Raw genomic sequence first — 15,391 nt, 5'->3', positions numbered from 1 at the left:
TATTAAGATGTTGATATCCATTAAAATTGCAGCCACATGGACCAACAACAAAACAAAACTAATTGTTTACGTGAAGCAATACATCTAGATCAATATGTCTAATTGCACTGAAGTAGATGCCAAGTTCAGTGGGGATATGAATTATTTTTTATCTTAGTTCAGACCTGAAGCAATGTACATTTGCTGACTTAAATGTGCAGAATGGCTTAAGGCAGCCCTAAACTACTGATTCTTTGGAAAAGATCAATAAATGAGCACAGAGTAAGAGTGTCTCACAGTGATTTACTGGCCTGTACAGCAACATGTATAGAATAAGACTCTACAGCTATTTCACTGCAGTAATGAACCAGTTCCAGATGAAGACTAGAGGGGACATGAAGCAATGCCCATAACTGCACAGAGTCAGCTCCCATCACTAGGGTTACTTTCACTTACCTGGGAAAGATGCTGAATACAAAGTATGCCAAACATCATGATGAGTTAGTTTGAAAGGCCATCAATCCGTCAATATAACGATGTGGTTTTAAGTTAAAGTAGTTCACCTTCTTGGTCTTGTTGATTCAAGACAGTGTTTTTATTCTCCCTGGAAGAAAATGAAATGGCGTAAGCAGAGAAGTAAAAAGAAAATTGAAATAAAGGAGAAAATGCCATATTTTAAGATGACTTTTAGCAGAATAAGGTAGTAGTTAAGAGCATGTATATTGTGGTCCAGCTCAAATCCAGGCGTGATCACTTACTATCTCTGTAACTTAGGCCAACTTAATCTTTCCAAGTCTCAATTTCCTCTTTTTAAAATGGAGATCAGGTACTATACAACTGTAGGGTTGTTGTTGTGTGTTAAACAGGGTAATGTAATGTAAAATAAACTGTGCTGTCTTAGTAAGTGCCATGTAAGTGTTAGGTATTATTTGACTAGGGGTGGGAGAGGTCAGATGCTAAATGGTCAACTAGTATCTTGGAGCAATTTCTCATTCTTTTTGTGTTTGAGCCAATGCTGGAGAAGCATGCATGCCCGAGAGAGATTCTGAATTCAAATCATTTCTTCAATTTGATCTTATCTGCATAGTTTTCCTCTACCTTTGGCGTGAGCCTTACTAAGTGTGCAGGTTTGTGATGGACTGTGAAGTTCCAAAACATCCACGTATTGCTTTTGGCCACCGAGAGGCTGGAGAGAGCCTGGCCAAGCCTAAGACATCAGATCTCATTCTCCCAGCCCTTCCTCAATACCCCCCACCAAGCCCCTCAGTAAAATAGTTTGACATCCTCCCCCATCCCAGTTCACCTCCCCCACAAATCTCTCTGTAATTCCTAAATCTGAACATTAACTGAAGCTATGAAAATATAATAAAAGGGTCTCCTACCAAGATAAACATTATATTTTATAGGGAAGAAACAAATAGATTTCCTTATAAGCAAAGAAGGAAAATACAAAGGACTATTTCCTAAGTCCCTATGATGTGCTACACTCTATCCCAAGTGCCTTATATAAGATAATCATCTCACCCTTTAGGATGGAAAGTTTGTTTGAAATGACATGCTTGTACTACAGAAACAGCAAAAATACACTCTAACTCGTGTAGCATGGTAAAAATTTAAAAGTTCTAGAATCTGACTGCCTGGGCTTGAATCCCATCTCTGCTGTTTACTATTTAAATTCTCTGTGTGTCCCTTTTCTTATCAGAAAAAAAAAAGGCTAATAACATAGTAACTACCTCATAAGGTGGTTTAAGGATTTAAAGAGCTAACTCCTAAGGGCCCACAGCATGGGGGCTGGAACACTGAATACATTCAATGGCTAGTAGTTGTAAGAATTATCATATTAGCATGTGAAAACTTTCATTGGTCCTATATTTCAGGTTCCATACTTGAAAAGGAAAACATGTGCACATTGACTATCAGCCCACTAAAAAGAAAATCACCCTAAAGCCTTCTTTTGTGAAGAGTGCCTGCCATGAAAATCTGATTTTCATGCCTCCACTTAAAAAAAATCCTTGTAGAACCTTTGCCTTATAAATTAAAAAATGCTCATAATTAGCAAGTTTGTGTTGGAGGAAATAAATGCTGTTTTCCAAAGTGGAGAATCTAAGAGAAAAAAATCCTATAGCCCCCAGAGGCACTGCAATCATGGGCAACCGTCTTCCTGGTAAAGTATCTCTTAGTCTTAGGGTTTGGGTAGGATTTCTAGTATCATCCCTTCTGCTGTCTCACTCTACAAACTATCTGAACTCACAACATCCAACAGGAGTGCAAATATCCCACTTCTAATGCTGAACCCTCTCCATGTCCACGGACACCTTGAAAACCCTGTGCATTGTAGGGTTTGCATACTCCACTTTGAGAGCCCTGTCCACATACCTTTGGTGTGTGTGTGGCAGGGGAGGGTATAGGCTTCATGAAATCAGAGTTTCCACACGTGCATTCTGGGGATCAGGCATCCTGCCTTCCCTAGTGTTAAATTCTGCTGAGTCGACCATAAATTCTCAGCGGGTGCAGAGTCCACGCCTCCAGGCCAGTCCTGCCCCGTGCCTGAAGCAGAGGTGCCTCCGGTCTCCTATACTTCAGCCTAAAATCAGCCCTCACTGCTGGCAACCGCCCACCCCTACCCTTGATGTCTTGACATTCACCCTCCGGAGCCGTGTGCTCAGGCTGAACCTCAACCTCCTACTTTCTTCTTCCTCTCCACCCCGATTAAAGTCTGTAGTTCTTGCTTCCCATTGCAGGAGAGGTCTCTCCTAAACTAGCTGTATTTTAGAAGAGATGTGACACACTGATCTACTCCTGATAAAAATAGCTGTTAATTGGATGGTCTTTCCCTGGCCAATGTTCATTTTGTCCAAAGACCCATGAGAAAGCAGTACCTTAGACCAGTGGCATTAATTTCAAGTGATGGATGAAGGGACTAGGGCAGGATGGAGTAGAAGTGTTGACCTGAAGGGCCTACCAAGTGCCCCTCAAATCCCTAAATGCAGGCAAAGGATACTAGGTCAGGGATCTCTTCAAGTGGCCACTGTGGACCTCCTTCCTCACCCTCCTCTTGCCCTAATATTCGGGCCTTTATGTCTCTGTAGTATCATTGCTATGACAATATTGTAATTTTTTATATGTTCTAATATTCATTTTGCTATATTTTAATATAATTCCTAATCTACCACGAGAATTATTCTTAAAATAGATATTTCTTTTTCCTTGTCCTGCAGTGGAGTCAGGCTTTTAAGTCATCTGGAGAACTCTACTGTAAAAATGATGGTAATATTTTATAATTCCTGTAACTGTTTATAAATAGTAATATTTTAACTGTTTGCATAACAGTGAGGCATAAATATCAGATTTTACAAATGTACTTGGTGCTTCCTTGTTCAGTAAGTGCACTTGGAACGCGATTCCTATGATTTCTGCAAAGGCTCGTGTTTCTCAGCTTTATAACCCTATGATCGTTTTTCCCCACTTCTGCATTTCCCCAGAGGGCATATCTTGACAGAAGTCTTCTCTTAATGGCTGTGAAGTTTAAGAGATAGTAGCATTCACTCCTGTCAACCTCTCCTCCAGGCATCCTCCAACTCAGTTCTTCAGGAACTGGGGCGCTTCTGTCTGAGCCAACATAAGTCTCACTCAGCAGGGTCCGAGGCCAGTGGTCTTCACCCATTTCTCCTTTATGACTTATGTCTAGTCACGCTGCCCCAAAGAGTGCTGTCCTAAGTGTATTATGTTTCACTCTGTAATACATTTATCAGATGAAATATAATGCTATTAAAGCTGGGCAAAACCCAGGAAACATGAAACTCTTTACATTGTAATTTTGCCACCAGCGCATGGCAGACACACATTTTTCCATTCTGTGACTCCCAGATAGAGTTCTCTACTGTGCAGCTCAACTTTGATTGGAAGGAATAAATAGGAAGAATTGAGGGTCACCCACAGTAGTTACAGTGGGCTGTAAGTGGGCCTAGGAGTCACATTTTCTAATGGAATATTTGAGGAAATGTGAAGCAGTGTTTATATCAAAGAACATGCAGGAAGAGTTTACAAGATGCCTTAATTAAAATCATTCCTTATTCTTGTAGGATTCAGGGCCTTTCCTACTTGGAGAAGAATAGAGGCAGCTCTATAAAAATAAGACTAGTTACTTTGGTGTTCGTTTTTATTTTAGATATACTAGGTACATCACTGGCCAAACATGTGAAGCATTTAAGTAGTATCAGAAGAAGACGCAGAGCTTCATCACGGGATTATATTTTCACATCCTAGAGACCAGTGCATAGACTAGATTTTAGGAAAAACATTTCTGGAGGGAGGTGTTCTTTCAATAACAAGCTCTTTTTTGGAGGGCCCATGATTGTTTACAATTTTCATAAATATAATTATAATTCAATTAAAATTTGTATCTGTTATCTTTTAGAAACATATTTTATTTTATTTTACTTTTTATGACAGAATTACTGGTCTGAAGATGTACTTTTTTTTTTGTCAGATTGGTTGTTTGGTGTCAGGATATAAGACAAATGTGTACACATATAAATATATACATACATACATACATATAACGTATGTTGTAAGAACATAACTAAGACACACAAACTGAATTTTACAAAATTAGCTTTATATACAGACAGAGCCGTAGTGGAGTCTTTCAAAACACTGATATAATTTGCTATTAAGATTAGTAGGAGTGAGCACAAGTTATACCTGGGAGGTTATTCTAACAGACCTCAGTTGTCACATCTTGGGACGGCTATCGTGTTCACCAGGAAGATTCAGTGTTGGTACTGTGGGTGCTTCTAACTGGAGATTAGTGCCGTGGTGACCTCATGGGTTAGCATTACCAATAGAATTATAGAATAACTGGAAGAGTGGGGTTTTTGGTTTGTTTGTTTGTTTTTTGTGGTACGCGGGCCTCTCACTGCTTTCTGACGAGAAAACTGAGGTTGAGAACGGTTGAGGACACATGCTCAAGTTCACATAGATGAGAGGGGGTGGGTATTGAAGCAACAATCTAGGTCCCTTATCTCTTATTCCATTGCTTTATTTAAAAAAAATATGTTTCTTTCCTTTCTCAGTACTATTAATTGGCATTTTCTAAGTAAACTTCCACTGGTACTTGTGTATTTTTAACTTTGCCTGAGAGACATTTACAAATCAAATGAGAACCTTGTCATTTCTCATGTAGAAATTCCCAAGGGACTTCCATGATGTTATCCACTTATATCTCCTTTCTAGAGAAGAAAGTGCTGGCAATCCTTGAAAAACAATGATTGTCCTTTTACAAAATGATCAGAGAACAAAGTTGCCTTTGTTCAGAGAACATATAAAATTATATATAAATGTATTGTATATAATTATGTATATTACATATATAATTCTGCTTGAATTTTCATTGTAATTGGGGATAATTAACATCCTCATTATGTAGAGTCTTCCAATTCATGAACACAGTATGTGTGTCTATTTATTCAGGTCTTCTTGTTTTACTTTCTCAGCATTTTGTACTTTTCAGTATATATATCCTGTACATGTTTTGTTAGAATTATACCTAAATATTTTATTTTTTGCAACTGTTGTAGATTTATTTAAATTTCAGTTTTGAATTGTACATTGCTAGCTTAGAAAATGCCATTGATTTTCATAGGTTGACATTATATTCTATTAACTTGCTAAACTCTCCTGATCTACAAAAATTTTGATGAGTTCCTTAGGATTTTATACAGAGACAATCATGCTATCTGCAAACAGAACAATTTTGTTTCTGCTTCTCCAATGTGGATTCCTTTTACTTCTTTTCTTTGTTTTATGGCAGTAACTAGGACTTACATTCAGTACAGCATTGTATAGAAGTTTTAATATCATACTTGCCTTGTCCTCTATCTTAAGGGAAGGAAGCATTCAGTCTTTCACCATTAAACCTAATGTTAGCTGTGGGGTTTTGTGCAGGTGCCTTTTACAAGGTTGAAGAAGTTCCCTTCTATTTCTAGTTTGCTTAACTTTTTTACTATGCGTTGATGTGAATTTTGTCAAACGCTTTTTCTGCATCAATTGGTGTGATGTGGTTTTCCTTTGTTAGACTGTCAATATGATGGATTACATTGATTGGTTTTCAAATATTGAAGCAGCCTTACTTACATTCCTAGAATAAGCCCTACTTGGTTATGGTGTATTAGCCTTTATATTTCTGCATTCAGTTGCTAATACTTTCTTGAGGAGTTTTGCATCTGTATTCATGAGTGATATTGGTCTATAGTTTGTTTGTTTTTTTTAGTACTGACTTTTTCTTGTTTTGTTATCAGAGTAATTTTGGCCTCACAAATGATTTGGGGAGTGTGCCCTTCTCTTCTGTTTTCTGGGAGAGGTTGTTTGGAATTGAAGTTAATTTTTTCTTTAAATGTTTAAATTTACCAGTGAAACTATTTGATCCTGGAAATTTCTTTTTCAGAAAACAAATTTAAGTAGGAATTCAATTTCTTTTATAATTTTAGGACAATTCAGGTCAGGTATTTCATCTTGGGTGAGTTTCTTTAGTTTGTGGGTTTTGAGGAATTGGTCATTTCATCTAAATTGGTGAATGTATATGCAAAGGATTGTACATAGTATTCTCCTATTATCCTTTTCATGTCTACTGGCTATTTAGTGATTTTCTTTCATCTGATTTTGGTAATTTGTGTCTTCTGTATTTCTTTGTCAATCTTGCTAGAGTTTTATCAATTTATTGATGTTTTTCAAAGAATCAGCTTTTGTCTCATTGATTTTCTCTATTGTTTTCCTATTTTCAATGTAATTATTTCTGCTTTTAACTTTTTACTTTCTTTCCTCTGCATACTTTACATTTATTTTGCTCTTCTTTTTTCTCATTTCTTAAAGTGGAAGCTTAAATTCTAATATAAGCATTTATGCTATAAATTTTCCTCTAAGCACTGCTTCAACTGCATCCCACAAATTATGGTGTTGTATTTATTTTCTCCTGGAGATGTCTTTGTCTGCACTTTGGTGTCCACTATGGGTTGCCTAGAGGATACTGGGGGCAGGGGGAGATGGTAAACTTACTGCTGATGTTGTGGAATTTTGAATTCTGTTCTTCATCCCCAATCCCTCTGCTACTGTTTACTTTCCAGAGTTCTCAAATAGCTGTTTTATGCATTTTGTCCAGGTTTTATAGCTCTATTTAATGTAAGCAACAAGATGGAGTGTGTTTGCTCCATCTTACCCAGACTCAGAATCTTTCATACCCTTTTAAACCCTTTAAAATTATTTTACTTTTGTTCAGGGACTCAACAGGGAGGGTGTTTTGCTTTGTGCTTCTAGAATGCTGTCCCCAAACCTTTTCTGTGTTGAATCTGGTCCTCTGAATATCCAGGCTCAGCTGTCCACTGATGAATTTTAAATCAGTAAATCCTATGTAAGTGTTCAGGGTTGTCTTGTTTGAACTCTCAGACTGTCAGTGACACTGGACACTGACAATCACAGATCCTTGGTATACTCTTCCCATGGCTTCCATACTTCCACAATCTCTAATTTTTCTTCTTCATCCTCCAGCTGCTCCTTAAATGTGGTCTCCTCTGGGTCTTTGCTGCAGACTCATAATTCTTCTCATTCCACAAGGCAGTCTCATCACTCAGGCACTCAGTTTTCCATTACTATGCTTATGGTTTTTAAGTATTTATCTCTAGTCCAGAACTTTCTTCTGAGTTCCACATAAACATAATTGCTTTCTAGATGTTTCTGCTTCTTTATATTGTAGGCACCACAGAATCACATTTCTCTGTCTCAGTAAAGGGCACCTCCATACATTGGGTTGCTGACTAGAAATAGAATTATCCTTAAATATCTACTGGTGGTTCCTTCCTACAACATTAACTCAATAACTGAATTTATTCCCCTTTTTTTTGGTCAATTCCTATGTCTTAACACTTATGGAATTTGTCTTTGCTTTGTCCCTCTACTGCCACCTTGTCTGGGCTATTCTATCATCTAAAATATTTTACCTGGTACCTTTGCACTTAGTCTTGCTTCCTCCCAATCCATTTTCTTGTATAGCCAGAGTAATTTTTGAGAAATATAAATTTTATAATATCACTTCCCTCCTTAAATCTTGTAAAATGTTCAATTTTTCTAATGCTTCATGTCTTCAATGCTGTTAAAGGTATTTTACAACCTATCATGTTATCCTCAGTATCACTCAGTCTTTCTGCATTAGTGTCCTGTTGCTGCATGACAAATTGCCCTAAAATTTATCAGATTAAAACAATATATATTTATTATTTCTCAGTTTCTGTGAGTCAGATATCTGGCCGTGGCTTAACTGAGACTTCTGCTTCAAGGTGTCTCGTAAGACTTCAGTTAAGGTGTTGGCCTGCACTAGGCTCCTAGGAGAAGACTCAACTGAGGAAAGACTTGCTTCCAAGCTCATTTACATGATAGCTGGCAGGATTCAGTTCCTCAGTCATTGTTGCAACTGAGAGCCTCAGTTCTTCCCTGGATTTTGGCTAGAAGCCTCCTTCTTCACATGGACCTCTCCAACATGGCAACTTGCTTCATCAAAGTCAGCTGGAGTTTCCCAGCAACACAGAAGTCACATCTTTTTTAGCAGGAATGCTAAATGACATCCCATCACCTGTTGGTTAGAAGTAAGTCAAGAGCAAGATCTTGCTCACTGTCAATGGGCATGAATGCCAGTAGGTATGGGTCTTAGAGTCCCATCTGAAGAGTCCACTACAAACTCTTACCTTCTTTTTCTTATCTCCTCTCTTAATTTCTCTGTGCTGCTTTCTGAATTATTACCGAAACTTTTCCAACTTACCAATTCTCTATTCAGTGGTGTCTAGACTGCTGTCTAACCCATATATTGAATTTCATCAATTATGATATGTTTCATTTCTACGATTTCCACTTGGATTGAAACATGCCTGTTCTCTTTTCCTCAAATCCCTTATTCTTATTTTTCTCTTTTATCTCTTTGGATGTTTTAATTAACTTATTTTGAAGGCCCCTTTATTTTTCTCTTTTATTTATTCTTTCTTAGATAAGAATCTTCCTACTTCTCCATCTTCTGACCATCTCTCATGGCAATGGTCACCATGTGCCTTGTAATTTTTTAAGTCTATGCGTGTGTCTTCAGTGTGACTTAGCTTGCATGGAAACACGTGGAAATTCCATTTATATTCTAGTTTCTAGAGACATCACTATAAGATTGATTTTCAGTTGCTTCTGTCTAAGACCCTATAATGCATACAGGTTCTAAAACATTTTTTTTCTTAATCTTCTATGAACTACTCTTTCTTGGTTTTCCTCCTACTTTACTACCATTCCTTCTCATTTATCTTTGCTGGCTCCATTTCATTCAGCTCCTTGACACTAAATATTGTAATTCTACCAGGAGTTCTGTCCTATATACTCTTCTCAATCAATCTCCAGTCACTTGACTTTAAATTTTATCTGTATTGGATGACACAAATCTCTCTCTCTCTCCAACCATGAACTAAACATTTATTAAATTTCTAATTCAACATCTCCACTTTGATATTTAATAGACATCTCAATCTTAACATTTCTAAAATGTTTACTTGAGTATATTTATAATGTCAAAGTGAAGGAGGTGATGATAGAGGGGTAATGTTTGAAGACAGAAAAACTAAAACTTATTCCAGATACTAGCTTGGTGGTCCTCAACTTTAGGGTTGGAAAGTGAGAAAATTTCAATTAGAAATCCAGATTTGTAGGCTACATATCCAGAGATCTGCTATGGTAGTTCTAGGCTAAGATCTGGGAATCTGCATCTTAATATCCTAGGTAATTCTGATGTAGGGATCTAAGCACAACACTTTGGAAAACTTTTTCTTACCTAATGGCTATGGTGGGGTTCCTAATATTGTGCTGCCATCTTGGTTCTCATTACTCAAGGACAAAGCAGGACTAAGTCCTTTCACATATACGACTGGATAGGGCTGGGAAATGTTAGTTGTGTTTCAACTGCACTTAAAATTAGATTCTTTTACCTTTCCCTGTAGGCCAATTTTAGCACAAGAGACATCTGTTAGTTGGACTCACCTATTCTATTTACATAAGGTGGCTCTGAAAAGGTTTTCTGTGACTGAGATCATATAAAAAGAAAGATTGAAGATAACTGTGTAATTTTCTCAGTTCTTCATTCATTTTTCCCTTCCTTATAAATCTGCATTCTCTGATCTTCTGAGCCGCTTCTCTTTCTTAGTGAAATTCTTCGCCATCCCCCACCATGGGTTTTTTTTTGCTTCCTGAATCTTGCAAGCTTTTTTTGCATGTTAATTTTTATTAACATGACTATTTCGATAGCACTATCATGTTAGATACAGTTGCCATGCTACTGAATGTTATAGATTCCTCTTTTTGGTAGAAGAGCCAATCCTTCAGGTGAAAAACCCAAATTCATTCAAGTATGCAGTATGCCTTTCCTGAAACAAGAGACCATCTTTAAATGAGGAGTATTTAAAAAGTCAACTAGGATAAAAATAATACATGTGCTCTATTTCTTAACCCCAAGGTGACCATGTCATTGTTGCTCTTCACAATGTCAGACTCAGTCCTTTAATAGGGGAGGGAGGAAACTTCACCTGTAGTATAGAAATGCTGTAGGACACTACAGTATCATTTAGTGAATTACTTTTAGTAAAATACTAAACAAACATTTGTGGTCAGAAAGTTAATATACATCTAAAATATTTTAGCACTAGTCTCCATTAATAAAACTGCAGTAGGGCTTCCCTGGTGGCGCAGTGGTTGAGAGTCCACCTGCCGATGCAGGGGACACGGGTTCGTGCCCCGGTCTGGAAGGATCCCATGTGCTGCGGAGCGGCTGGGCCCGTGAGCCGTGGTGCTAAGCCTGCGCCTCTGGAGCCTGTGCTCCGCAACAGGAGAGGCCACAACAGTGAGAGGCCCGCGTACCGCAAAATAACAAACAAACAATAACCGCAAGAATATTAACAGTGAAGGACCATATTCATTTACATATGTTCCTAATGACAATGTCATTTCCAAATCTGAGGAACTCTCATTTCATTTAGAGAAACAAAGTTTACAGTCATTTCAAGGTAACACTGTCCAATCGTCATCTTTGGCAAATTATGGTAGCTTGATTTTTAAAAAAAAAAAATTACAGTCAATTCAGCGTGCTCAGGATTGAAGACATGAGGACTAGTTTCTCTTGGGTTGGCCAAAAATTTCGTTCGGGTTTTCTGTAACACCTTAAGGAAAAACCCGAACGAACTTTTTGGCCAACCCAATATGACTGTCTCAGAATTCACGTGAAATGTATTTGTGATTTGAATGCTGTAAAAGCCTAAAGTCCCTGGGACCCAATGATTCCCAAACTATTATATCATGATGAAAGCACTTGAGCTGACTGAAAAAATAACCTGTCTTCCTATCTCTAAGTGAAATTTGACAGCATACTGGTAAGACAGGATTGCTGAAGGTGCTAGAAATATATACTGGTCACAGAGGCTTGATGGATGGAAAAAGCTGTAAAAACTAGCAATTCCTCTACTATAAATATTCAGTGAGAATTCTAGGCACCCCAGAATTCTTATAAAAGGAGGGAAGTAATCTTCTAAGGACAGCACTTGTACAGCTGTTGTTGCCATAGGCATACCCAGGGGAAATCTGTGGTGCCTAGGGTCGCTAGGACAGTGTGGGTGGCATTACTATGTTGTGATCTGTTCAATCTGCTTATCATCTTATACAGAAGGTCTTAAATTTACTTTTCTAATTGGTGTTTGACCTAGTGATATTCTTTTGACTCACATGTGTATGTTATCTGTTTCCTCCTGTGGCCAATGACAAATAGGAAAAAGTTATTCAAGTCAGTGGATATTTACCTAACAGAAGAAATAAAGGAGCATGTACTACTTTATCTAGATGGCCATATTACTAAGTAAGAAGGAGAGATTGGATATCATTACACAACTGGAAGTTGCTACCACAATGCGTATACTCAGATTCCTGCCCTTAGTCAGCTTAAAGTAGTCTATAAGTATCTTAAAAATTGGACATAGTTGATTTTAAGTAGGATAAAAGAAGTATAAAATAAGAATTGTGTGAAATGCTATTGATTAAAGGGAAGAAAGCTTGAATATGATATAAATGGTTGTCATTTGAGGAACAGTTAGGACATCCAAGAAGAGATGCTCAATGGGGTATTACGATCATGAGCTTAGATAAAGGAGGAAATTCCTAACTAAAAGAGGCATTAGAATATCTTTTAAATAGAACTTTTTCGACTATACCCACTTCTGTCCACCCAGAGTCTCTGAGATGACTCCATACCACCAAGTGTGTTCTCATTGTCGGGGATAATGGAGCAGGGACAAAAATGGAGATGAACTGATCTAAATCCTTCACAAGCCTTAAAGCTTCCTAAGAACGGGTAATTCTCTTTATCAGATATTCTATTCAACTTACTGAATAAGGTCTTTGATTTTCGTTTCTGTTTCTTCCCCCTTTCAGGGTGCCTTTCAAGAAATAATGATCACTTTTTGGCAATTCATCAGAAGAAGAGTGGGAAGCCAGCTTTCATTTATCACCATTCACAAGACATTGAGAAGAGCCTGGATATAGCTCCACAAAACATACAGAAACATAGCTACCATTCCTCTTCTAAAGCTCAAATAAGCAAACGCCACCAAATTGTTAATTCAGCATTTCCTAGACCTGCATATGACCCATCTCTCAATCTACTGGCCATGGCTGGTCAAGACCTTGAAGTGGAAAACCTGCCAATCCCAGCAGCAAATGTGATTGTGGTGGTAAGTACTGCATTTAACTGATACTCATCTGATGGTTTCCTCTGTGGTTGATACTTTAAAACAAACAAACAAACAAAACCTAATGGTGAATAGTTATCATTGGATCTCAATGACTATTTACCATAGCACTTCTTATTCTCTGGTATTTCTTTTTTGTTACTTGATTATTATCTGTTGGCTTCCTCTTGAACGTAAGCCCATAAAATAAGAAACCTTGTCTGTATCTTCTCTACACAGCACAATGCAAGGTGCATAGTAGGTGTTTAATAATTTGAACAAAAAATTGCTTCAGGAAGTCCTTACAGTTATGTTGGATCATATCCTATGGAGCCTCCTGACTTCTGTGAGAATCTGTTCTAAGCAGATAGGCCTGAGTCTCAGTTTATGTAAATAAATAGTACTTATTAAAGATCTTCTGGTCACTTGACTCAAATTACAAGAAATGAAGAGACCCTGAAAGGGAGAGAGTGATGTACAGGGAGGAGAGTTTTCTATAACTGGAGTAGATAAGATGGTTTGGAAGTAATTGATGAATAATATTCCTAATATCACTGAACAAGCATCACCTTTTATTAATCAAGGTGATGTAATGGGTCCATTTTTATATTCTTAGGGTATGTAACCAGGCCAGAGGTTCCCAATTTGTGGACGTATCATAGTTTAAACACATGCTAAGGTTGACACACTGTTTGGACTATAGTCCCTCTCGAGTTTAAAATTACAATAGGAGGATCCACATTAAAACTACAAGTCAGTAGCTAAATGGTTGTTAATTGCATTTCTGCCCCCAACCATAACCAAATATGTTGACTTTTAAGGCAGGATGATTCAATGAAACCATGTTTGCATTTTGGCAACCTCTCTATAAACCTAATGTAATTAAAATTAATAAGCTTTTTCCCTTTTATTTTTTTAATCTACTACATATAGGACACTTAGTATTGAGAATCAAAGATCCATTCATTGATGTTTTCAACTAGCATCCATTCAATATTTATTATGATCTGCCCATCATTCGGGGTATCTAGAAATACCCATCATTTGGGGCATCCACAAGTGCAATGGAGTCTCTAGTTTTGCTTGGGAAATGTCTGGGGAGAAATGTTGGTAAGCCAATAAAAATCATAAATAGAGAACATAAGATGAGCTGTTGTTAAGAGAAAATATGTGGGTGATTTGGCCTCCTGAAATACTTGAACAAATTTTCTGCATTTACACGAGTAACAGATGTTCTGAAGGTGAAAGCCATGCACTGTGTCTATTGAGTGAAGACAAATGATGTTAATAATGTCGCTGTATCTGGATATGCCTGTGCTAATGCTCAGGCTCAGGAGAGATATTTCCTCTATTGACCATCATCCACCCATAGTCATCAACTCCTAAAGTCGCTGTGAATTACGGTTCAAGAGGTTTGTTCTATCTTATAATGTCATGTACTGTCTAGTTAATTTAATATTATGGAGAATAAAAGGCATCAGTGAGGAACTCTGGCAGGTCCTTTCACTTTTAGCTCATTTGTGGTTTGGAGATTCATGAAGAAGCTGTGCTTTTTCTTTTGGGTGAGGATGACATGAAGGCAATGGGCGATTTTGCGGCTTAGCCTTCCCTAACCTCTCTTGATCTAGTCTCTAACGGTGCCATGGCGCTGGTGGCTTGCAACAACCATTGCTAGTGCTAATGTTTCCTGTAATCCACTTACATTACTTATGCACATGGTGATTTAGTAGGAAAACCAGGGAAGTGGAGTTATTTTTAAATAAATCAATAATTTTCAGCTTACTCGAAAAAAGCAGAGGGTCAGCATTTAACCAAGTATCAGCGGGTTTGAAGGTTCATGCTTTACAGAAAAGAGATTTAGGAATAGAACGTACATGACGAAAGGGAGATATTTCAGCTGCTAAATGAATTTGGTTGAGTAATTGATATGTGTTTGCATACGTGTGTGTGTGTGTAATATATGGTACCAAAAGAATTCTTGTGGTACCAAAGAATTATTTTGTGGCTTCATTTATACCAAAATGAGCAGTATTAATGAGTATCCATTTCCTGAATTGGGGAAATTATTGTGATTTTCTTTTAGCCAGAGTAAAAAGCCACTCCCAACTTCCAAAATATACAAGTACATAACTTTTAAATCTTCCTAGCTCAGAGGAGAGATCAATTGTTTCTTTCTCTCTCACTTGTTTCTGACATCATCAAAACCATGAGTTTTAAAATTAAAAATTTAACAGGAACATGAAAGGTGCATGTATCCCTCCTCCTTTCCTGATTCCAAGTTTCTGGCACAAAGCATTTCATAAGAACATTTGTCCACAAATGAATTTTTTCCTTTATCTTCTTTCTTTTAGAGTCAGGAAAATATGCAGTTTATTTATTCCAAGGAGGACAGCACAATTAGAATGTTTATCCCAAAGCATTCTAATTATGTTCCAGAGGTTCAATTAAGAAGTTGTTATTAAGATTTTTGTACAAATGCAATATACAGAGAATATGAATGTCCTCAAGGTCAAGGCTGTGATAGGAGAAAAAAAAATGGCTTTAACCAAATGAGTGCTGAGAATTCCATCAATATACATCAGGCCACAAGGCTACCACTTTAGGAAGGAGGGAACCCCGAGGTGTGAGGG

At 37.5% G+C, this 15,391-nt stretch overlaps 1 protein-coding gene across 1 annotated transcript in view; it reads left to right on the top strand.

Annotated features, from left to right (window-relative positions):
- The window catches only part of PTPRR (protein tyrosine phosphatase receptor type R), a 274,441-nt gene that overhangs the window by 29,047 nt on the left and 230,003 nt on the right, over positions 1-15,391 (top strand). The window contains exon 5 of the mRNA XM_004281891.3: positions 12,466-12,764. Within this exon, the coding sequence (XP_004281939.1) occupies positions 12,466-12,764 (299 nt within the window). The remainder of the gene's footprint in view (positions 1-12,465; positions 12,765-15,391) is intronic.

This window comes from Orcinus orca, chromosome 11, assembly GCF_937001465.1.
Source record: "Orcinus orca chromosome 11, mOrcOrc1.1, whole genome shotgun sequence".
Classification (NCBI taxonomy): domain Eukaryota; kingdom Metazoa; phylum Chordata; class Mammalia; order Artiodactyla; family Delphinidae; genus Orcinus; species Orcinus orca.
This window is presented reverse-complemented; position numbering and strand designations above follow the sequence as displayed.